Source organism: Procambarus clarkii, chromosome 84 (assembly GCF_040958095.1).
Source record: "Procambarus clarkii isolate CNS0578487 chromosome 84, FALCON_Pclarkii_2.0, whole genome shotgun sequence".
Lineage (NCBI taxonomy): Eukaryota > Metazoa > Arthropoda > Malacostraca > Decapoda > Cambaridae > Procambarus > Procambarus clarkii.
The window spans coordinates 9,294,444-9,320,709 of record NC_091233.1 but is presented as its reverse complement, the minus strand read 5'-3'; the positions used below and the strand labels follow the sequence as shown (position 1 = coordinate 9,320,709).

The window sequence follows — 26,266 nt, the reverse complement described above, 5'->3', positions numbered from 1 at the left end:
TGCAGCAACTGTTGTTGTAACACAGTCTACTAAGACTGCGGCTCCTGTCAATGATCTTGCACCACTTTCAAAAAACCTCAAGCATCTGCAACTGCACCAATCTCTGATATCGCTGATCTTTCCACTTCATTTTAAGGAAGAACTTCAAATTGAAGACACTCTCGACATCTCCAATGAAGGACTGGAAGACCTCGAACAACAACGGGGCAGTGGAATTCCTGGCACACCAGGAAACAGACAAATCTTCCATATCATCTACAACGTAGGATACAAACGAGAGCTTGCCAAAAATCCAACTCTTGTCCAAAAAAATGTTCGTTCCATCTCATGCAATATATGACGACTGTGATGACACCATTTCCAGAATGACGACTGAAGACCCAAGAAAAGAAGAAGGAATTCGGCACCACAGCGCCCATTACAGGACCATGCCTCGTCGTCTAGCTAGTCGTGGCATCGTTCACCACAAGTACTTGATTCATCAGCTGGGTAAAACTCTGGCAGTTTCTTCTCCAGCTTCGAAGCTTCATCTCCAGGACTTTCCTTCAGCTACACCAACTTCTCGCTTGCTCCATAGGTATCTTGTTCTGTATACAGGTATTGTTAGTCAGGTTAGTTAATACTCGGAAACACAAGCCCAACGCTCGAACGAAAATAGTAAGACTGCCTCACCACCATCCCCCAGGTGTCCTCTCCACAACCATGGACGCTATTTTTCCATCGACATCAGAGTCAATCAAAGAGTTCCAGTCCAAGGTGGACAGGCCGCCGAACTTTTTATCCTCCTTGTTCTCCATCCTCATTCTATATTTCCAGAATTTCAAATCCTCATCCTTCTTCCTCCCCCTTCCTTACCAAGCCCATTGGTCATGAAATCGATAAATCGAAAAAACAAAATATTGAGAGAGAACTCTTAGTCTGCAAACAAGTTTTACATAACTTCTGCGCCTAAACCATGCTAGGCTTCATTCCAATTTCCATTTCATAATATTTCCACAAATTATGTTAGACTAACTTCACGTTAATTTGATGCCAGTAATTAATCAATCTCTATTTGTCTATATAAATATATTTAATTTTCACTCTTTATTGTTTTGGCTTATATCTTCCAAAAAAATAATATCACCTGTGGCCAAAATGTAGAGGTTTTATCCAATATAAACTGAGCGTGAAATATATTTAAAATATAATTAACCAATTTCTTCATTATTAATAATAATACTGTCTGATGTTCCAGTGACCTAGTCCTCTTTATCTGCTTTCATAGGGAAGAGGAAAATGTGAAAAATTATATGCTCTGTAGAATAAGTAATTATCGGTTATTATGCGTTAAGTCAGTGTGTCATTATGGTACTAGGCAAGTCACAAGATTCACGAGTTCCTAGATACCATTCAGGATACTATTACAGGATAAAATAGACATAAGTTGATCTTTCAAATGAATCAGTTCCAGAGAATTTGATCGTGGGATAGGAGTCTTATAGGAGGCACTGAAGAAGAAAAAATTTCCGACTAGCCTGAAAAATCTGGATATTTATTCTTGAGATACATGATTATAGGTATTGTAACAAGTAACCGACCCAATGCCATTTTCCACCACCTATTTATGATAATAGGAGGAAGGTATTAGCAATAGGTCACATTTGGTGGCTCGTATAGTTTACAGACAAATCACAGTAACGGGGCTGAAGATATGATGACCAAACAACACATCAGAAGATGGATAAACACTCCGTCTACACGACGTAATGGTCCATTACGAACCGAAACGTCGTTGTTTTTTCATCTTCTGATGTGTGGTTTGGTCGTTTAGTTTGTTAGAATAGCCAGCCATTCTCTCTTCATGGTTCGTGCGACACTTTGTATAAAGTCACGAGATAATAACATTTGTTAACATAAAAAATTAAATATAACTTGGCATTAACTGAAATTCAAGGTGATAGTGATTTTCTTACTGGAGAACTAGAACAAGTAACTTCTGTTATAATATTTACTCTGATATATTTCATTTCATTTTAACTTGAACATCGAAGGTTGCTTGTTGGCTTAACAATAAAAATGCTGTATGCTGCTGCAAACGATAAGTCTCAATAACGTGGCTGAAGATATGATGACTGAACAACACATCAGAAAATGAAGAATCTAAGACGTTTCGGACCATTTCTGGACAATTACCATTAGCATCATTTTGTAATAACCCTACCTGCTCAACCCTTTCTCTCCACTCAACACCCCCAGCTTAACACTGCTACAGCTCAGTATGACCCCCTCACTGAATTATCGTGAATATCAGCTGAATTATTAAATGAAAAGGAAACAACAAGAATAGGAATTATTATTTTAAAACTAATAATTAAAACTCATTAAAAACTGCCGCCACCTCCCTAACCATTTGAATGTGTCTAAATTACTGCTTCCCCAGGAAGGAAGGGAATCAATAATCATGAAACTCAAGGGCAATAGAATCTTGGTAAATAAATCTTGATAAGTAATACTGCAATCTTTACTTTACTCAACGAGGAACCAAAGGCTTCCAGTACCACATGAGAATATCCCATATAAAATGAATTAATGCAGCTTTAATAACCAAAAAGGGAATTAACTAAATACCACTAGATAAAAATATTCACTTTATTATTTTAAGTCACGTATATTGAACACAAATTGAAAATATATATCCTACTTATCAAGACATCCTACAAGGCAACTGGAGAACGGTGTGTGATTTACTTGACGTACCAAAACTCAGACAGACATTACCTTAATCCTGCAAAATCGGCCAAAATGTTGAATGGCTTGCCCCCACAAGTCAAGAGACCTGTACTCCAGTAAGCCTCAAGACACACTGACTTTAATATTTTCTAAAATTCTTACCGGAGGAAACAGGCTCCACCCACCTAGTTCCTAGGTCCAATTAACTCTGCCTATCCAAGCCTATGGCCAATGGATTTAAACACAACTGGGTGCTCTGGAAGCTAGGCCAATGATATGGACAGGCAATACCCTGGGGGACTCCGCCTCCACAGGCCTCCATGGCTTCAACCAATGACTACAGAGTGTCACTTTTAGGCCAGCCAAAACTCTGACTTAGTCCCGCCCCTAGGCCTCCTTGGTGACATGAGCCTGTCCTGAAAATTATGTTTTACTCCTGTAGAATCATGAACCATTCCCACGCTACAACAGGAAATAACACCGCCATTGAAACCTTACAACAAGAACACATATGTGATAACATCCATCTGATCACGAATGTCATATGTCATTAATGCAAACACTCAAACGACAAGGCCGTCGGTTACTTATCAACTGGGTGCCAAGTCATGTGGGAATAATAGGAAATGACATTGTAGACGAAGCTGCAAAACTTGTAACTAAGAGAAGAAATGTAGACATTTACATACCACAGAGTCTATCACAGATTAAGAAAGTAATTAGAAATAGAGTAATTCAAAAGATGTACAGTGACCACAACACAGCAGTTGCAACATTAGGATCTGCGGGTTGGTATAAGAATTCAACCAACTACGAACCACTTAGTTCGATGAAAGGGAGCAGTAGAACAACAGAAGTACACTTACATCGCATCAGGCTTGTATACCCATGTGCATGGGAAATTGGCTTACAGGTTCCGGAAGATGAGAAGAAATGTCAACACTGTGGAGAAATGCCGAACAGACCACTGGAACATTATCTAACACAGTGCAGAGTTACAAACCCATTAAGATTTCAACTTTGATTCAACAGAGCAGAAGAAGTTGTTAAGCACATATGGCAAAATCTTACTGAAGCGACCATACGAGTAATAAATACTCATACTCCGCCCAAGTAAAACCAGAAACAAGCAACACTTAGTGGGCCAGCCAGAGGCTTAGGGCCCGCGCAGGAATGTCCCTGAAAAAAAGAGGAAACAACAGCCGTTTTGACTCCCAGCCGAAACTCGAAACTTGAGAACTACGGTAATTCGCACTGGTCCTAACCCTGGAAACACAAACCGAAACTGTCTCTATTTTCCGCTTGATACAACTTGTAATAAAGTTGTTACATCTTGGCTTAACGTGTTTATGACGTATTAGAACGTTGTTACAACTTGCTATATTGGTTGTTATAACTGGTTAGATGGTGTTAAATCTTGTTCGAACGTTGTACCAACGTCGTAGTCTCGGTGTGTGTTTGGGGGGAAAGTAGTCAAATGGTTAGTGGCGAAGGCAGGAGAGGGGAACGATTGGAAAAGACTGGGAGACAACCGATTGGAGGGATTAGAGAAAATAGGATTGGGGAACAGGAGAAGACAAGTGGCTTGACCACCTGTCTAAGGGGTAATTTGACTCGAGTAGTATATGGCAGGAACTGCCAACAAGGTGGGGGTGGGGGGGAGACCAGAGGCTCGGACTGACAACTGGGGAGGGGAAGGGAAAAGGAATGAGGCAACGGGGGAGGGGGTGAATGAACAAGGACAAGAGGAAGGGGAGAAGGAGGGAGAGGGAAGAAAGGGGAGAGCACCAGATCATTACAATTTGATAATGGCCCAGGTCGGATGGAAACGTCGTCGTTTTTTGATTGTCTGATGTGAGGTTTGGTCATTATGTATGCTGCTGCTGATTTACATTTAGGAAATTTGTAATTATTGCAGCACACAAGATAACATCTTCTATTGTTTATTCCACTAATATACATCAGACACTGCATTATTTAGGATCACAGTTAAAATAGCTTCTACGATAAAAAGCCTTTGACGAAAATGACTGCTACGATAAAAAGCCTATGACGAAAATTTTACTAAATTATAAATTATTTTTCCGTTTCCTAATGCATAATTTTTTTACAGATAAAGATGTAAACGAGCAGAAGCAGCAATATTTCCAGCAAGGCGAGAGAGAGAATGGAGGTGTTGAAGCAATGGGTGAAGGGGGCGTCCTGCAGGTGCTGCTCTTGAGCTCCATGCCCCGCAGCGGCTCCACACTAGTCGCCCAGCTTCTTGCCACGCACCCAGAATCTGTTCTCTTCTTCGAGCCCCTGTCAAGCCGGAAGAAGACACCCTGTGCCCGAAATGGGTCCTGTGTAGGAGGCTTTTTAACAAGGCTATTTAAGTGTACTTACGATAAAACATTTGAGCGTTGGCTTCTAGGGAATGACCTTTTCTTACAGTATTTTAATGCAAACACTCGACGATGCTTCAGGAGACCAAAAGAAGGAGGCAGTGGATGTAAACGTGGGTTGGAGCTGCGCAGTACGTGTAAAATCTCCAGAGTCAGGGTAGTCAAGGTAATCAGATCTCGATTGTCATGGCTGGAAGGTCTTTTAAACGATCCTTCTCTCAACATTAAAATTATCCACCTAATTCGTGATCCTAGAGGGTCATTAAAGTCAATAAAAAAACTGAACTGGAATAGTAAACCTTCCTTCAGATGCGGCGCCTTAGAAGATGATATGAGACACTATGACATCTTACTTAAAAAGTACCCAGCACAAGTGACTAGGTTACGTCTGGAGAAACTGTCTATTGAGCCTTTCAGCACGGTAAGTAACTTATACAAGTTTCTGTATGGTAATCAAAGTCTTGGCAAAGAAACTGTGCAATTCCTGAAGGAACACACCGCAGCTCCGGAGGGAAGTGTGTTTCCTGGAGACAACATGGAGACACGAAGGAACAGTAGCAGGGAGTACCAGGCCTGGCGGTGGAGGATCCCAAGCCTACTACTGAAGGAGACAGAGGGTGAGCCGGCGTGCCGGGCCGTTATCACCAGACTGGGACACGCTCTCTTTGGCTCCATCCACAATGTCAGAAACGCTACTCTCCCTCTTGACACTACACTAAAACAGAAATAAAAGTTAAATTTAGCCCAGAGTAGTATTTTTTTATAAATATAGATTATCCTCTCTAGTGGCCAAGAGCGGAACAAGAAGCCGGTTGATCCCTAATTATTCCTAAATATTTTGTCTCTATTTGTATTTATAGCTGGATTCCTGATTTACGGCTCCTGTAGGTAGGTGATTCCATGAGTTTATTACACTTTAGAAAATGAACTCTGACGCAGTGAAAGGATCAGCATGTGAGTGGTGGCTGAATGATGAGGTAATTAATCATGCTGACATTGATCATTATGATTGGTTATTACCTTGATCATTAATACTATTATTATTTCTGTTTCCTTATATAGGGGACATATTGTTATATGATAATGATAAAGATAAAGATAATGTTTATTTAGGAAAAAGTACATCAATTCAAAATGGGTTACAAGCAGAATATTGTATTTCCAGATAGAGCAAGTATATACTCTGCCTAAAGCCACAAATACGTACAGCGTTTCAGGCATATTTATGTACGAATATCATTTACGAGTTCATGTATGAATTCATGTTTGTATATTCATGTACGAATTCGGGTATCTTCATGTGAGGTGTAATTCGAAGTTATTGATTACTCATTAATTATTACTCTCTCTCTTTTGTCTGCAAACCGATCCGCTTCCTGTAGGTCGACGTTCAATCCTAAACCGTCCAAGTGCTTGGGCACCATTTCTTCCTCAGTCCCATCCCAAATCCATATCCTGACCCCTTTCAAGTGCTATATAGTTGTAATAGCTTGGCGCTTTCTCCTGAAAACTCTTCCTCTCTCTCATTATATATATATATATATATATATATATATATATATATATATATATATATATATATATATATATATATATATATATATATATATATGTCGTACCTAGTAGCCAGAACTCACTTTTCAGCCTACAATGCAAGGCGCGATTTGCCTAATAAGCCAAGTTTTCATGAATTAATATATTTTCTCTAAATTTTTTCTTATGAAATGATAAAGCAACCCATTTCATTATGTAAGAGGTCAATTTTTTTTTATTGGAGTTAAAATTAACGTAGATATATGACCGAACCTAACCAACCCTACCTAACCTATCTTTATAGGTTAGGTTAGGTTAGGTAGCCGAAAAAGTTAGGTTAGGTTAGGTTAGGTAGGTTAGGTAGTCGAAAAGCAATTAATTCATGAAAACTTGGCTTATTAGGCAAATTGGGCCTTGCATAGTAGGCTCAGAAGTGAGTTCTGGCTACTAGGTACGACATATATATATATATATATATATATATATATATATATATATATACATATATATATATATATATATATATATATATATATATATATATATATATATATATATATATATATATATATATATATATATATGTCGTATCTAGTAGCCAGAACGCACTTCTCAGTCTACTATGCAAGGCCCGATTTGCCGAATAAGCCAAGTTTTCATGAATTAATTGTTTTTCGACTACCTAACCTACCTAACCTAGCCTAACCTAACTTTTTCGGCTACCTAACCTAACCTAACCTATAAAGATAGGTTAGGTTAGGTTAGGTAGGGTTGGTTAGGTTCGGTCATATATCTACGTTAATTGTAACTCCAATAAAAAAAAATTGACATCATACATAATGAAATGGGTAGCTTTATCATTTCATAAGAAAAAAATAGAGAAAATATATTAATTCAGGAAAACTTGGCTTATTAGGCAAATCGGGCCTTGCATAGTAGGCCGAGAAGTGCATTCTGGCTACTAGGTACGACATATATATATATATATATATATATATATATATATATATATATATATATATATATATATATATATATATATATATATATATATATATATATATATATATATATATATGCAAACAAGCCTGAATGGTCCCCAGGACTATATACAACTGAAAACTCACACCCCAGAAGTGACTCGAACCCATACTCCCAGGAGCAACGCAACTGGTATGTACAGGGACGCCTTAATCCGCTTGACCATCACGACCGGACATACGGAAGTGATAGCCGAGGCTATTTGAACCACTTCCCCGCTAGCACTCGGATGGTAATCTTGGGCATAGCATTTTATCAAATCACCTCATTCTATCACCTCATCAAATCACCTCATTCTCAAATAGCCTCGGCTATCACTTCCTTATGTCCGGTCGTGATGGTCAAGTGGATTAAGGCGTCCCTGTACATACCAGTTGCGTTGCTCCTGGGAGTATGGGTTCGAGTCACTTCTGGGGTGTGAGTTTTCAGTTGCATATTGTCCTGGGGACCATTCAGGCTTGTTCGCATTTGTGTTCCTCACGTGTGCCCCAAAGAAAGAGGTGATTTGGTAAAATGCTATGCCCAAGATTACTATCCGAGTGCCGGCGGTGGGGTGGTTCAAATAGCCTCGGCTATCACCTCATTTTGTCCAGTCGTGATGGTCAAGTGGATTAAGGCGTCTTGTACATACCAGTTGCGTTGCTTCTGGGAGTATGGGTTCGAGTCACTTCTGGGGTGTGAGTTTTCAGTTGCATATTGTCCTGGGGACCATTCAGGCTTGTTCGCATATATATATATATATATATATATATATATATATATATATATATATATATGTATATATATATATATGTCGTACCTAGTAGCCAGAACGCACTTCTCAGCCTAGTATGCAAGGCCCGATTTGCCTAATAAGCCTAGTTTTCAAGAATTAATGTTTTTTCGACTACCTAACCTACCTAACTGGAATCTGGTTATATATATATATATATATATATATATATATATATATATATATATATATATATATATATATATATATATATATATATAAAGAAGGAGGCAGTGGATGTAAACGTGGGTTGGAGCTGCGCAGTACGTGTAAAATCTCCAGAGTCAGGGTAGTCAAGGTAATCAGATCTCGATTGTCATGGCTGGAAGGTCTTTTAAACGATCCTTCTCTCAACATTAAAATTATCCACCTAATTCGTGATCCTAGAGGGTCATTAAAGTCAATAAAAAAACTGAACTGGAATAGTAAACCTTCCTTCAGATGCGGCGCCTTAGAAGATGATATGAGACACTATGACATCTTACTTAAAAAGTACCCAGCACAAGTGACTAGGTTACGTCTGGAGAAACTGTCTATTGAGCCTTTCAGCACGGTAAGTAACTTATACAAGTTTCTGTATGGTAATCAAAGTCTTGGCAAAGAAACTGTGCAATTCCTGAAGGAACACACCGCAGCTCCGGAGGGAAGTGTGTTTCCTGGAGACAACATGGAGACACGAAGGAACAGTAGCAGGGAGTACCAGGCCTGGCGGTGGAGGATCCCAAGCCTACTACTGAAGGAGACAGAGGGTGAGCCGGCGTGCCGGGCCGTTATCACCAGACTGGGACACGCTCTCTTTGGCTCCATCCACAATGTCAGAAACGCTACTCTCCCTCTTGACACTACACTAAAACAGAAATAAAAGTTAAATTTAGCCCAGAGTAGTATTTTTTTATAAATATAGATTATCCTCTCTAGTGGCCAAGAGCGGAACAAGAAGCCGGTTGATCCCTAATTATTCCTAAATATTTTGTCTCTATTTGTATTTATAGCTGGATTCCTGATTTACGGCTCCTGTAGGTAGGTGATTCCATGAGTTTATTACACTTTAGAAAATGAACTCTGACGCAGTGAAAGGATCAGCATGTGAGTGGTGGCTGAATGATGAGGTAATTAATCATGCTGACATTGATCATTATGATTGGTTATTACCTTGATCATTAATACTATTATTATTTCTGTTTCCTTATATAGGGGACATATTGTTATATGATAATGATAAAGATAAAGATAATGTTTATTTAGGAAAAAGTACATCAATTCAAAATGGGTTACAAGCAGAATATTGTATTTCCAGATAGAGCAAGTATATACTCTGCCTAAAGCCACAAATACGTACAGCGTTTCAGGCATATTTATGTACGAATATCATTTACGAGTTCATGTATGAATTCATGTTTGTATATTCATGTACGAATTCGGGTATCTTCATGTGAGGTGTAATTCGAAGTTATTGATTACTCATTAATTATTACTCTCTCTCTTTTGTCTGCAAACCGATCCGCTTCCTGTAGGTCGACGTTCAATCCTAAACCGTCCAAGTGCTTGGGCACCATTTCTTCCTCAGTCCCATCCCAAATCCATATCCTGACCCCTTTCAAGTGCTATATAGTTGTAATAGCTTGGCGCTTTCTCCTGAAAACTCTTCCTCTCTCTCATTATATATATATATATATATATATATATATATATATATATATATATATATATATATATATATATATATATATATATATATATATATATATATATATATATATATATATATATATATATATATATATATATATATATATGTCGTACCTAGTAGCCAGAACTCACTTTTCAGCCTACAATGCAAGGCGCGATTTGCCTAATAAGCCAAGTTTTCATGAATTAATATATTTTCTCTAAATTTTTTCTTATGAAATGATAAAGCAACCCATTTCATTATGTAAGAGGTCAATTTTTTTTTATTGGAGTTAAAATTAACGTAGATATATGACCGAACCTAACCAACCCTACCTAACCTATCTTTATAGGTTAGGTTAGGTTAGGTAGCCGAAAAAGTTAGGTTAGGTTAGGTTAGGTAGGTTAGGTAGTCGAAAAGCAATTAATTCATGAAAACTTGGCTTATTAGGCAAATTGGGCCTTGCATAGTAGGCTCAGAAGTGAGTTCTGGCTACTAGGTACGACATATATATATATATATATATATATATATATATATATATATATATACATATATATATATATATATATATATATATATATATATATATATATATATATATATATATATATATATATATATATATATATATATATATATATATATATGTCGTATCTAGTAGCCAGAACGCACTTCTCAGTCTACTATGCAAGGCCCGATTTGCCGAATAAGCCAAGTTTTCATGAATTAATTGTTTTTCGACTACCTAACCTACCTAACCTAGCCTAACCTAACTTTTTCGGCTACCTAACCTAACCTAACCTATAAAGATAGGTTAGGTTAGGTTAGGTAGGGTTGGTTAGGTTCGGTCATATATCTACGTTAATTGTAACTCCAATAAAAAAAAATTGACATCATACATAATGAAATGGGTAGCTTTATCATTTCATAAGAAAAAAATAGAGAAAATATATTAATTCAGGAAAACTTGGCTTATTAGGCAAATCGGGCCTTGCATAGTAGGCCGAGAAGTGCATTCTGGCTACTAGGTACGACATATATATATATATATATATATATATATATATATATATATATATATATATATATATATATATATATGCAAACAAGCCTGAATGGTCCCCAGGACTATATACAACTGAAAACTCACACCCCAGAAGTGACTCGAACCCATACTCCCAGGAGCAACGCAACTGGTATGTACAGGGACGCCTTAATCCGCTTGACCATCACGACCGGACATACGGAAGTGATAGCCGAGGCTATTTGAACCACTTCCCCGCTAGCACTCGGATGGTAATCTTGGGCATAGCATTTTATCAAATCACCTCATTCTATCACCTCATCAAATCACCTCATTCTCAAATAGCCTCGGCTATCACTTCCTTATGTCCGGTCGTGATGGTCAAGTGGATTAAGGCGTCCCTGTACATACCAGTTGCGTTGCTCCTGGGAGTATGGGTTCGAGTCACTTCTGGGGTGTGAGTTTTCAGTTGCATATTGTCCTGGGGACCATTCAGGCTTGTTCGCATTTGTGTTCCTCACGTGTGCCCCAAAGAAAGAGGTGATTTGGTAAAATGCTATGCCCAAGATTACTATCCGAGTGCCGGCGGTGGGGTGGTTCAAATAGCCTCGGCTATCACCTCATTTTGTCCAGTCGTGATGGTCAAGTGGATTAAGGCGTCTTGTACATACCAGTTGCGTTGCTTCTGGGAGTATGGGTTCGAGTCACTTCTGGGGTGTGAGTTTTCAGTTGCATATTGTCCTGGGGACCATTCAGGCTTGTTCGCATATATATATATATATATATATATATGTCGTACCTAGTAGCCAGAACGCACTTCTCAGCCTAGTATGCAAGGCCCGATTTGCCTAATAAGCCTAGTTTTCAAGAATTAATGTTTTTTCGACTACCTAACCTACCTAACTGGAATCTGGTTATATATATATATATATATATATATATATATATATATATATATATATATATATATATATATATATATATATATATATAAATTTGTGAGGGTACCACCTCTGGTGCCAATGTGGGGACCCATAGCCTTGGAGAAGAAAATAAAAAGTATTCAGAGGAGACCTTGTGGTCTCTCACTGAACACTAATATTATCTTCTCCTACCACCCCCATTCTTTTGTATGTACACATATATATTTGCTTTATTTGAACCTTGTTACAAAAAAGGAGTTACATATAGGTTATAAAGATGGTTATCATAGGTTGTCGAGTTCCTCCAGCTCCTCAGATGGCGGGCAGGAACCCTGGATGCAGTGCGCATTTCCCCTCTGTATCGCCACGCTGAGGCGCTGGAAAAGAAAGCTGGCAGCTCTAGGGTCCCTTGTTGTTTCAATGAGCCTAGAATCCAGTTCCTTCAAAAAACTGGTAGCACTTTTACCCCAGGCGCCGAGTGTCTCAGAAGCAATGAGGACAAAATTGTAGTGGTGATCCAGTTCTCTATACTTACGGGATTTGGCTGCTTCCCTGTGGGTGGCAGCGCCACCTGGTTGTGCAACATTGAGGTTAATGTAGGTGTTAGCCAGGGTTGATACGCACGTGTAGTCCCATACCAACTGCTTGCCATTCTTCCTGGGTTTCACTGTGATACCATCCGGGCGACCAATAAGAGCATCAGAGTTACGGGGCGTTAGGTAACGGGGCTCTCTTTCAGCTGGGCATCCAGCTGTGGTGAGGCTCCTCTTGATGATGTCGTTAACTTCACTGTGCCTCGAGTGCCATCCCCCTGTGCTTTGGCAGAGTAGGCCATGGTGGCCGTACCTGTCAGCCACCACCTCGCCACAAATACACCTATATCTGGTGTGGATTGGGGCAGCAAGGCGAAGGGCCACAGCAATTCGGAGGGCGTGTGGTGTGAGACGCGTGCCAGTTGCCGACATTGGGATTGCTAACAGGAAATCCCCTGCATGTGGGGCTGCTACTGCTGTGAGGCGAGCAATGTCGTGTTGTGTTGTTGCAGCACCCAGGCACTCTGCAGCAACTTGGTCTACAATGGGGCCATCCCAGCTGGATTGCTTGTGGGCTTTTGGGGATGGTGGTTGAGGTCATGAGCCTGCACGAGAGGCCCACTCTGTGGCACAGCGTGTAAAATTGAGATCATGTACACCTGCCAGCTGATGTAAGTGGGCAGGTAGAATTTCCTTCACAAGGTCGTCGGATGCTGATAAGGAGGACAGGAAGGCTGGAACAGCGATTTGCGTTGCTGTTCGAACTCCGAGGCCCCCAAGTCTTACGGGAAGAGAGGCTTGTTTCCACTGTAGGTCATCAAGAGAGAGGCTAAGGGCTTTTTCTAGCATTGATTTCAGTAACCGGTCATACTCACTTAGTTTTTGGCTGCTGTAAGATGGTGAACACCTCAGAAAGTAGGTTAACCTGGGGAGGGACAGACATCTGGTGATGAGGTAGAGTGCATCATGAGCATCAATATCCTCAATCCTCCCATCCATCCTCTTAAGGTCGGCGATTTTCTTATCAAGGACCTCATCGATGGCTTTCAACCCCAGGGGAGCTCCTAGGAGAGTCTTCAGGTTTAGTTTTATGGATATTTGGCAGAAGACCCTCTATTCTCTCTACGATGCCCTGGTTGGAACATATTATTTCACATTTAGAAGGGTTCAGGATGAGGCCTAAAACTGCACCTTGCTCCTGGATTTTTCTGATGTCCTCCAGGAGGGAGTCTTGGGAACCAGCTAGGGTACCATCATCCAAGAACCAGATGTTAAGCTCGCTGGACAGGACCTCTGTGACTTGTTTGATGACTAAGCAGAAAAGGAGAGGAGCAAGGGGGTCACCCTGTTGGACGCCTTCTCGCGAGTCAATTTCATGTTCGCCAAAAAGTAGCTTAAGGTCCATACTGTAGCATGAATGTACAAAAGGGTAGAGGGAAGGGAAATGACTATGAACCGCACGGAGTACAGCATCCCTCCGCACCAAATTGAAGGCATTTTTGAAATCTAGCTTGATAAGGGCCTTTTCGTCTGTGATGTTGGCGATGAAGGCTCGAGCTGCATGGGCTGCCGCCTCACACCCTTGTGGAATGCCGAACCCGAGCTGTTTTGGCTTCAGCATGTTGGCCGCTGCATCCCTAACTGTTCTTGCAGCTGCCTTTGCGACGAGACGCCGGAGAGAATTGCCCACAGCTATCGGCCTGATCCCTCCATCCTTTTTCTTTAGAGCACAGAGAGATGCTCCAAAAACGATAGATCCTATGGTCGCTGGTATGTTGCCAGCTAGACATGTGTTGGTGAATCTGGTTAGTTCCACCAAGAGGTTCTTTGCAATGTCACCCAATGCAGGGTTGAGCATTTGCTTGAGGTGGTTGGGTTTTAGTCCTGTGAACCCACCTGCTGATACTGTTGGGAAGGACATGGCTGCTTTATGGACCACAGATTCAGCCACCCAGAGAGGTTCTGCTCCGGTAGCCCCCACTTGTACAATGTCGTCCTCACGCGGAGCCCTGGGTGGGTGTTTCTCCCTTAGGGCTTGAGCTGTTGCGGCATCTCTGTCGGCAATTGAGTCCTCACTGGTGATGACTCTTATTGCGCCAATAGTGTTTCCTTCTTCTATTTTCTTGGTGACTGATGTTCTGATTTTTGATGTCTCGGATATGGCACTGTTGCTCTTCCTGCCGTGGGTGTTTCTCTCACGAGTGGGAAGGCGCACCTGGTTGTCCTCCCTGGGAAAATCATTTATAGCTTTGATGACTGAGGCAGCTAAGGTCTTGTCTCTCCTTGCAGGGGTGGCTAGACATATGTTGCCAAACAGTAGGAGGTTGTGCCATGCTTGGGTCGTTCCAGGAGAGTCGTTGACCTTTTCCAGGAGGGCAGATAATTTGGCTGCTGCATGGGGGCGGGCTGCTTTAGGGATGTGTTGCAAGGTTCTGGCTGAAGTTGCTTTGATAGCTTCTAATAAGTTTTCTGTTGGAATGAAGGTCTGGGAGGTGTTTTGCCTTACGGGCGGTGTGGGTTGTTGATTGGTGTTCTCCCTGGGAGGGCGCCCAGAACCCAAACACCTGGCTCTGTTGTGGTAATGAAGGCGCACATTATCGTCACTCGACCGGATATAGCATACCCGGTCACACGTCTGACATCTGCCTTGTCTACCCCTGCTTGATGGCTCATCTTGGCTTGGAGAAGCCTGGCTGTCTGTTGAGAGCTGCGACATGGGCGGGCGCTGGGCGGGCGCTGGGCGGGAGGGTGGACGGTGGGTGGAGACTGGAGGGTGGGCGGCGGTTGGAGGCTGGGGGGATAGTCAGCTGGCCGTGGCACTTACTACTCAGATGAGTGGTAATATATATACCACCTCTATACGAAGTGTGGGTATACACCCACTACACAATATGTGGGTATACATTGGGTGAGTGGGTGGCGTAGACACACATGGGAGCCTCCCGGACCCTATGGGCGGGTGGCAAGGTGGCCTCGTGGGTGGGGAGGCGACGTGGTGGGGTGGGGAAGGAGGGGGAGAGCAGGTACATCCCGGCCTGGGCGCTGGGTGGGGGCGGGGCTCAGGGTGACACTAACACTGGTATAATTCCCCCCTATATCACTGCACAATAATGAATGAATCACACACACACACATATATATATATATATATATGTCGTACCTAGTAGCCAGAACGCACTTCTCAGCCTACTCTGCAAGGCCCGATTTGCCTAATAAGCCAAGTTTTCATGAATTAATGTGTTTTCGACTACCTAACCTACCTAACCTAACCTAACCTTACTTTTTGGGCTACCTAACCTAACCTAACCTATAAAGATAGGTTAGCTTAGGTTAGGTAGGGTTGGTTAGGTTCGGTCATATATCTATGTTAATTTTAACTCCAATAAAAAGTAATTCACCTCATACATAATGAAATGGGTACCTTTATCATTTCATAAGAAAAAAATTGGAGAAAATATATTAATTCAGGAAAACTTGGCTTATTAGGCAAATCGGGCCTTGCATAGTAGGCAGAGAAGTGCGTTCTGGCTATTAGGTACGACATATATATATATATATATATATATATATATATATATATGTCGTACCTAGTAGCCAGAACTCACTTCTCAGCCTACTATTCATGGCCTGATTTGCCTAATAAGCCAAGTTTTCCTGAATTAATATATTTACTATAATTTTTTTCTTATGAAATGATAAAGCAACCCTTTTCTCTATGTATGAGGTCAATTTTTTTTTATTGGAGTTAAAATTAACGTAGATATACGACCGAACCTAACCAACCCTACCTAACCTAACCTAACCTATATATATAGGTAAGGTTAGGTTAGGTAGCCAAAAAAAGCTAGGTTAGGTTAGGTTAGGTAGGTTAGGTAGACGAAAAAACAATAATTCATGAAAACTTGGCTTATTAGGCAAATCGGGCCTTGAATAGTAGGCTGAGAAGTGCGTTCTGGCTATTAGGTACGACATATATATATATATATATATATATATATATATATATATATATTATATATATATTGTGACGGTAACGCGTTGGTGTTCGGCTGTTTAAGGCTAGGGGTATGGCCTCGTCACATAGTTATAAAAAAAAAGAAAAAACTGGAACTTCGTCTGTGGTAAGGTAAGGAGAAGACACACAAAACACAAGTAAATTTTAACAATGAAATTTTTAATTACGTTAAATAAATCAAAACATGAATAAAATGCACAAACAAATTCTTATAATAAAATCAATCAATCAAAATAATAAGAATATTTAAATGACACAATGAAAAGTTACGTTAAGGCAAAATAACAAGAAGTGCAACACAAAATTAAATGGGAGGTGCTGGAATATTGGCTTTAAGCTATCACCTCTCTCAGTACACGCTAACGTCTAGCTGGGAGGAGTGATAACTACGAAAGCACTGAACATTCTGAGGTCTGAGGTCGTGGCGACCCCAGACATCAAGTAGTATGGGGGGGCGAGTGCAGGTGCAGCCAGACCGGCGACCAATCAGCGGGGCCGGTAGCGATCAACGAGTAGTTTGGCGGTTTGAGTCTGAACAGGTGTCTCTGGCTGCAACGTTTTGCGCTCTGGCAAGCCTTGCTGGTGTTGTTGTCGTTGTTGGACATTTCTTCCATAGTAGTTTTATATAACCACAACGACGTAATTGTGGAGGGAAGAGCAGGCTCAATCTCTTGAAGGAGATTATCGTCACAACTCTCCCCCGAAGCCTGCGGTTCTGGAAGAAGTACGTCGTTATGTGGTGGAGTGATGGATGGAGTCGCTTCTACTTCATAAACTCTGGAGAGATCATGGGCTAAGATGTTGTCAGACTCTTGGTATAGCGTGTCTCCAGGTTGAATTTCTGCAGTTAGCAAGCCCATAGTAGAAGACGTTGAGATGAGAAGTGGGCGTGCTGCAGGAGGTGTAGGGTGGTGTGGTCCGTGTTGATGGTGGACCGAGCACTTTTCAGGTGTGGAGTGAAGTGCTGAAGCTTCAGGATGAGGAAGAGTAGCTCCTTGCCAATTGTTCCGTAGTTCCTTGTAGCAGTAGTCGCTGACAGGTGTATTCTTCTCGCCTCGTTGCTGCATCACGACACCACCAACGTCGGTACCATTGGCGTCGACATGGAGGATGAAGGGCTTATCTGACGAGGTGAGAGTGGAATTAGAAGAGGGCAAAGGAGCACGATTATTATCCTGAAAGCATTTGGGAAGATCATTAAGGATTTCGGAATTAGAAAGCGCTGACTCCTTGTCAGTGCTTTCGGGAGGAGAAGCTGGGAAGGTCTCACTGTGGATGTAGGGTTCTGTGAAGGTAGAACAATTAGTCAAGACAGTGGGAGGAGTACCATTATATTGCTTCAGGAGGTTGACGTGGCACAGCTGGGTCTTCCGCCGCCTATCTGGAGTCCTGAAAATCTGTTTTGTAAAGGTGAACCTGGGATAGGGAAATAGGCAAGGACGAAGTCTCCCGGCTTGAATTTTCTTACTTTGCTGGTCTGGTCGTAATGAGTCTTCATTCTCACCTGGGCTTTCAATAGATTATCAAGGGCAAAGCGGTGGACTCTCTCTAGAATGTGTTGAAGGTTTTGAAGAAACTGGGGCACATTCTGATGCTCACTGAAGGTGGCATCTCTGAGAGAGTCTTTGAAAGCCTTAAGGGGAGTACGGCACTTACGGCCGTAGAGCATCTCATAAGGAGATACTCCTAGGGACTCATTGGGGAGACTTCTGAAAATACACATTATAAGGTCAATCTGCTTATCCCAATCCTTCGAGGTTTCACTACAAAACTTTTTCAAGAGTGCTTTGATGGTCTGATGACTACGTTCAAGAGAACCCTGTGAAGCAGGATGATAGGGGCTGGACAATACCTGTTTGATGTTGAACTCCTCCAGTGTCCTTTTGAAGAGATCACTGGTGAAGTTGGTACCACAGTCACTTTGAATCTCCCTGGGAAATCCGTATTGAGTAAAGATCTTCAATAGATGTTTTATAACCGTAGCAGCCGTGATGTTCTTCACTGGAACTGCTATGGGAAATCTGGTGGTAGGACACAGGATGGTTAGGATGTAGGCGTTACCTGAACTGGTCCGAGGTAAAGGACCAACACAGTCTATTATGAGTCTGTGGAAAGGTTCCGCAGGCACCTGTATGGGAATCAGTGGCGCTCTGGGAATGGAGATGTTCGGTTTGCCTGCCATCTGACATGTATGACACTGTTTTACGTACTGTTTGACGTTATTTACCATACCTGGCCAGTAGTAGTCTTGACGAATCCCATGGTAAGTCTTGTTGAAGCCGTAGTGGGAGAATGCTCCGTGGGCCAGGTGTAGAATAGTGGGCCGCAGGCTGGTAGGAATCACAAGTTGTTCGATGTTGGCCCAATCGTCCTCCTCCTTCAGTTTACTGGGTCTATATCTGCGGTAGAGCAAGTCGTTCTCTAGGAAGAACCCAGGAATACTGTCGGGTTGAGTCTCAGCCTGGAAAAACAATGGTGTTAAAGTAAGATCTTCCCTCTGCAACTTACGGAACTCCAACTTGGTCAGATGCGGGGGGAGTTTCTGAGGGTCTTGAGGGACAGCGGTAGCAGTAGAGTCAGCTGGCTGTGGACGTGCGGCTTGTGCACGGGTGGTCACGAGAACCGGAGGAGAAATTTCATCACTCTCTTGAACCTCTGCTGGAACATACTCAAGAATAGGGTTTATTGGCACAGAGTTACACACCTGGGGTTTGTCCATGACGATCAGGTTGGTCGGTTGCAGGTCTTCTGCCAAGTTGTTGCCTAGGAGAAGTTGCACTCCAGGCATGGGAAAAGGCTTTTCCCTGACGGCGACTTGGACTTCCCCGTTCACGTAGGGACAATCCAGGTGGACTCTGGCGAGAGGGTATGGAGTGGTAGCAGTGAGGTCAGTGATGAAGACGGTTTCTCCGGTGTAGACGATGTTGGGCACAGCCGACTTCAAGATGATCGATTGTAGAGCCGCTGTGTCCCTCAAGATCTTCAATTTGAAACATCCCTCCGGATTTGAACCGTTGGCAGAGACAGTTCCAGTATACAGGTGGTTACTGAAAAGAGAAAGATCATTAACATTAACACCAACATTCATCACAGGCTTACCGGACTTAGGAGGAGTTGGTTTGGGTCTTTGTTGGTCGGTGGTTCCCTTGTATTGAGACTTACCACACTTGTCTATGGTATGTTCATAGAGTCTACAATACTTGCAGTACAGTTGTGAACCAGCTTGATCGGGGCTCACCTTCTCGTAACTGTACCACGACTTCTTACTGGAGGATGGTTCGGGTGTCAGCCGGTGGATGAGGCTGTAAGTGTCAGCCGACTTAGCACACTTCAGGTAGTCGGTTTCTTCTTTATCTGCTAAGTAGAGGCGGACAGGAGGTGGCACACGTCTCAAGAATTCTTCAACAAGCATCAGGTTGACGAGTTCTGTAAAAGTAGAGACATGTGCTGCTTCCAGCCATTTCATGAAATACCTCCGTTTCGTGTTAGCAAACTCGAGGAAGGTAGTGGTACTTGCCTTCAGGTGGTCACGGAATTTCCTTCTATAACTTTCGGTGGAAAGTAGGTAGGCGTCCAACACTGCTTGTTTCAGAGTGTAGTAGTCATTCTCAGACGCCAAAGTACTGAGTGTGACTGCAGCTCTACCTGTAAGATGGACTCTGAGAAGTGTGGCCCATTGGTCGACAGGCCAACTGAGTTGATTAGCAAGGGTTTCAAAGGTGGTAAAGAACACATCAACTTCTGCTTCTACAAAGGATGGCATTAACTTACTTGCATGTGATATATTAAAACTGACGGGAAGATTGGCAGTAGCTTGCTGGCGTTGAGTGAAGTGTGAAGTTTCCAAGGCGATTTCACGTTGACGACACTCTAGAGCCAGAGTCGCTTGTTGCTTGTCATGTTCGCGTTGTATTTCCAACTCGCGTTGTTTGGTTTCAAGCTGTACTCGTTCACGTTCACGGAGTAATGCGACCTCACGTTCGTGTTCTTCTCTCCTCAAAGCGGCCTCGCGTTCTTGTTCGTTTCTCCTCAAAGCAGCCTCGCGTTCTTGTTCGTCTCTCCTCAAAGTAGTTTCACGTTCTCTGAGGGTGATTTCTCGTTCTTGTTCTTCCCTACGTATGGCAGCTGCTTCTCTTTGCTGCTCACGTTCAATCTTGGCCAGCTCTAGTTTGAGTTTCAGCGTTGCCAAGTCAGGTTTATCTGCAATATAGTAAGTTTCATGAGTTTCAGAGTCGATCTTACCTTGCTCTAAATAGTAATCCAGCAACAGGTTGTATATGTCATTTTTGTTGGCTTGGTAGGGAACTTCTAGTTGATACTCATGTGCAAGAGTTTGTAATTCAGTCTTCTTGGCACGACTTAAAGTCCCTATTTCACCTGCTGGATTTGCACGGAAAGCTTGGAGACGAAACATGGTGAAATTAGCAAATAAAGGTACACGAATATTCAATAGTGAATGTCAGAAACAGGACAACGTGGCAACTGGTACCTATCCTGTGAGATCTTTAACAATTAAAGTTAAGTAAAAGATGTTAAATGATTAAATTAAATCAAGGGCGCAGGAAATCTTGTACCCGGTACTCATGTAAGAGAATAAGGGCAAGAAAATCCTACTAACAAATGAAACAGAGTTTCGAAAACAAATGAAACAGTTAAATGCTTCAGAAGTAAAATTGGTAGTCCAAGGATGCAGGCATACCTTGCCACGTCTCTATAGGACATAAAGCAAGTTTTTCCTACTGAATTTAATATGATACTTACAGAATTAGCGAACTTTAGTGCTCTGAAAAAATAAGCTAATTCCCTACCGTTGTATGTATCATCATCTCTGACTGACGTGTAGGGGTGCGAGGTGTCAACTGGTGACGAGAACTGCTGCTGAGGTCCCAACTCAGCAACTAAAGTTCGAGCTAGAGGAACTATGGCCCTCTTTGTCCTCCTACAGTCAGATTGCAGAAGATTGGGTACTCTTGACCCGGGGCAGACCACAGTACCAGGGTACCAATATGATGATCTGTCAGAATGAGAAATATTCAAGGGACATAGATGGTAAACACGAGTAATAACAAGGAGGGAGAGATGACCAATTAAGAGTATGACTGCGGCCTACAGTCACCACGTAATCCAAAGTTGTCTCACCTTCACTATATGTTACTCTCGTAATGCACAATACACCGCACCTTATAAAAAATGAAATTGAATGAAAAATAGTAAAGCTACGTTAACAAAGTTAAATACGCTTACCATAAATTACCACTTGGCACCAGTACCTGAGTGAAGATCCCGGACAGGCCCCCATATAACTTGTGACGGTAACGCGTTGGTGTTCGGCTGTTTAAGGCTAGGGGTATGGCCTCGTCACACAGTTATAAAAAAAATAGAAAAAACTGGAACTTCGTCTGTGGTAAGGTAAGGAGAAGACACACAAAACACAAGTAAACTTTAACAATGAAATTTTAATTACGTTAAATAAATCAAAACATGAAAAAATGGACAAACAAATTTGTATAATAAAATCAATCAATCAAAATAATAAGAATACTTAAATGACACAATGAAAAGTTACGTTAAGGCAAAATAACAAGAAGTGCAACACAAAATTAAATGGGAGGTGCTGGAATATTGGCTTTAAGCTATCACCTCTCTCAGTACACGCTAACGTCTAGCCGGGAGGAGTGATAACTACGAAAGCACTGAACATTCTGAGGTCTGAGGTCGTGGCGACCCCAGACATCAAGTAGTATGGGGGGGGGGGGCGAGTGCAGGTGCAGCCAGACCGGCGACCAATCAGCGGGGCCGGTAGCGATCAACGAGTAGTTTGGCGGTTTGAGTCTGAACAGGTGTCTCTGGCTGCAACGTTTTGCGCTCTGGCAAGCCTTGCTGGTGTTGTTGTCGTTGTTGGACATTTCTTCCATAGTAGTTTTATATAACCACAACGACGTAATTGTGGAGGGAAGAGCAGGCTCAATCTCTTGAAGGAGATTATCGTCACAATATATATATATATATATATATATATATATATATATATATATATATATATATATATATATGTATATATATATATATATATATATATATATATATATATATATATATATATATATATATATATATATATATATGTCGTATCTAGTTGCCAGAACGCACTTCTCAGTCTACTATGCAAGGCCCGATTTGCCTAATAAGCCAACATAATCTCCAACAACACCGTGGCGCCAACATAACTCCACCAACACCGTGGCGCCAACATAACTCCACCAACACCGTGGCGCCAACATAACTCCACCAACACCGTGGCGCCAACATAACCTCCACCAACACCGTGGCGCCAACATAACTCCACCAACACCGTGGCGCCAACATAACTCCACCAACACCGTGGCGCCAACATAACTCCACCAACACCGTGGCGCCAACATAACTCCACCAACACCGTGGCGCCAACATAGACTCCACCAACACCGTGGCGCCAACATAACTCCACCAACACCGTGGCGCCAACATAACTCCACCAACATCGTGGCGCCAACATAACCTCCACCAACACCGTGGCGCCAATGTAACTCCACCACGGTCTACTCTCCGCCTTGACCCAACAGTAACTTCCATCATCGCTAGTTTTCCACATCTGTGACCTGACTTTAACTTGCTCTACAATGACTCCAATATTTTTAATATTTTCCCATTAAATCTTGCTACATGATGAGTGAATCAATTAATAGGTATCCTAAAGTAAACTCTGAGCTCCGGTGCGAGGAGAAGGATCTGGAAGGTGTAGAAGAGCCTCCATGCGAGAAGGATCTGGAAGGAGTAGAAGAGCCTCCATGCTAAGAGATGGATCTGGAAGGTGTTGAAGAGCCTCCATGCGAGAAGGATCTGGAAGGAGTAGAAGAGCCTCCACGCCAAGAGATGGATCTGGAAGGTGTAGAAAAGCCTCCATGCGAGAAAGATCATGAAGTAGAAGAAGACCTTCCATGCGAAAAGGATCTGGAAGGTGTAGAAGAGCCTCCATGCGAGAAAGATCATGAAGTAGAAGAGCCTCCATGCGAAAAGGATCTGGAAGGTGTAGAAGAGCCTCCATGCGAGGATAATGATCTGGAAGGAGTAGAAGAGCTTCCATGCGAAAAGGATCTGGAAGGTGTAGAAGAGCCTTCATGCCAGGAGAAGGATCTGGAAGGAGTAGAAGAGCCTCCATGCGAGAAGAATCTGGTAGGTGTAGAAGAGCTTCCATGCCAGGAGAAGGATCTGGTAGGTGTAGAAGAGTCTCCATCCCAAGAGAAAGATCTGGAAGGTGTAGAAGAGCTTCCATGCCAGGAGAAGGATCTGGTAGATGTAGAAGAGCCTCCATGCCAGGAGAAGGATCTGGAAGGAGTAGAAGAGCCTCCATGCCAGGAGAAGGATCTGGAAGATGAAGAAGAGCTTCCATGTGAAGAGAAGGATCTGGAAGCTGTAGAAGAGTCTCCATCCCAAGAGAAAGATCTGGAGGGTGTAGAAGAGCTCCCATGCGAGGAGAAGGATCTGGTAGGTGTAGAAGAGCTTCCATGCCAGGAGAAGGATCTGGAAGGTGTAGAAGAGCCTCCATGTGAGGAGAAGGATCTGGAAGGTGTAGAAGAGCTTCCACACAAAAACAGGCATCTGAAAGCAAAGCCTCGATGCAAGGACTAGGATCGGGAAGCAAAGTTTCCACGCAAAGACAGGCATTGGGAAGCAGAGTTTCCACGCAAGGACAGGCATCGGGAAGCAGAGTTTCCACTCAAGGACAGGCATCGGGAAGCAGAGTTTCCACGCAAGGATAGGCATCGGGAAGCAGAGTTTCCCCGCAAAGACAGGCATTGGGAAGCAGAGTTTCCACGCAAGGATAGGCATCGGGAAGCAGAGTTTCCCCGCAAAGACAGGCATAAGGAAGCAGAGTTTCCACGCAAGGACAAGCATCGGGAAGCAGAGTTTCCACGCAAGGACAGGCATTGGGAAGCAGAGTTTCCCCGCAAGGACAGGCATCGGCAAGCAGAGATTCCACGCAAGGACAGGTATCGGCAAGCAGAGATTCCACGCAAGGACAGGCATCGGCAACCAGAGATTCCACGCAAGGACAGGTATCGGCAAGCAGAGATTCCACGCAAGGACAGGCATCGGCAAGCAGAGATTCCACGCAAGGACAGGTATCGGCAAGCAGAGATTCCACGCAAGGACACTTCCAGTCCATCGAGTTGTATGAAAAGGCTTGGACGACGAGAGTGTTACAAACGTTTCTTAAAGAAAATGTTGAAGGGAGTAATGATCGTTAATGACTTCTTCATTACATCTCTATCTCTGCTGTGAGCCTCAAAATCACTTCCACAGCCAATCCTAAGGGGTCCTAGAGTCCAACGGTAAACCTAAGAGCCCCATAGAGCCCAACGGTATTTCTAAGGACCCCCATGGTGCCCAACGGCAATCCTACGTTGCCCAATGATTCCAACGGTAATCCTAAGGGGTCCATAGATTCCAACGGTAATCCTAAGGGTTCCTAGAAATCATCGGTAATCCTAAGGGCCCCATAGAGCCCAACGATAATCCTAAGGACCCCCATGGTGCCCAACGGCAATCCTAAGGGCCCAAAGATTCCAACGGTAATCCTAAGGGGCCCATAGATTCCAACGGTAATCCTAAGAGTTCCTAGAGCCCATCGGTAATCCTAAGGGCCCCATAGAGCCCAACGGTAATCCTAAGGATCCCCATGGTGCCCAATGACAATCCTAAGGGGTCCAAAGATTCCAACGGTAATCCTAAGGGGCCCATAGATTCCAACGGTAATCCTAAGGGTTCCTAGAGCCCATCGGTAATCCTAAGGGCCCCATAGAGCCCAACGATAATCCTAAGGACCCCCATGGTGCCCAACGGCAATCCTAAGGGGCCCAAAGATTCCAACGGTAATCCTAAGGGGCCCATAGATTCCAACGGTAATCCTAAGAGTTCCTAGAGCCCATCGGTAATCCTAAGGGCCCCATAGAGCCCAACGGTAATCCTAAGGATCCCTATGGTGCCCAATGGCAATCCTAAGGGGCCCAAAGATTCCAACGGTAATCCTAAGGGGCCCATAGATTCCAACGGTAATCCTAAGTGTTCCTAGAGCCCATCGGTAATCCTAAGGGCCCCATAGAGCCCAACAGTAATCCTAAGGGGCCCATGGAGCCCAGCGGTAATCCAAGGGACATAGTGGGTCTCGCTTCTTGCAGGTCGGCGTTCAATCCCTGCCCGTCCAAGGGGTTGATACCTGGTTGATGGGGTTCTGGGAGTTCTTCTACTCCCCAAGCCCGGCCCGAGGCCAGGCTTGACTTGTGACCAAGGTACCAAGACCTTGGTTGGTACCAAGAAGACACACTATCTTCGTCACTGTAACAATCCTAACTACACACTGTCATCTTCACTGTGACCATCTTCACTACGCAGTGTCTTCGTCACTGTAATCATCTTTACTGCAGTCTTCTTCACTGTAACCATCTTCACTGCACACTATCGACATTCTTCACTGTAACCATATTCACTATCCACGTCTCCATTGTAACCATCTTCACTACACACTGTCTTCATCACTGTAACCATCTTCACTACACACTGTCTTCATCACTGTAACCATCTTCACTACACACTGTCTTCATCACTGTAACCATCTTC

At 42.9% G+C, this 26,266-nt stretch overlaps 3 protein-coding genes across 3 annotated transcripts; all 3 read left to right on the top strand.

Annotated features, from left to right (window-relative positions):
• Positions 1–365: 365 nt before the first annotated feature.
• Positions 366–5,826, top strand: LOC123752087 (carbohydrate sulfotransferase 5-like). The gene is made up of 2 exons (XM_045734156.2): positions 366–597; positions 4,826–5,826. The coding sequence occupies exons 1-2, from the start codon at positions 366–368 to the stop codon at positions 5,824–5,826; spliced, it is 1,233 nt and encodes a 410-aa protein (XP_045590112.1).
• A 2,836-nt stretch (positions 5,827–8,662) lies between these two features.
• LOC123752086 (carbohydrate sulfotransferase 3-like) lies at positions 8,663–9,304 on the top strand (the record flags this gene model as incomplete). Its single annotated transcript, XM_045734155.2, has 1 exon — positions 8,663–9,304. A coding segment is annotated over one exon (642 nt), but the record flags the coding sequence as incomplete, so codon positions are not given.
• Positions 9,305–23,446: 14,142 nt separating this feature from the next.
• LOC138358542 (putative golgin subfamily A member 6-like protein 3) lies at positions 23,447–25,421 on the top strand. Its single transcript, XM_069316523.1, has 3 exons — positions 23,447–24,243; positions 24,343–24,927; positions 25,322–25,421. The coding sequence occupies exons 1-3, from the start codon at positions 23,447–23,449 to the stop codon at positions 25,419–25,421; spliced, it is 1,482 nt and encodes a 493-aa protein (XP_069172624.1).
• Positions 25,422–26,266: the final 845 nt, after the last annotated feature.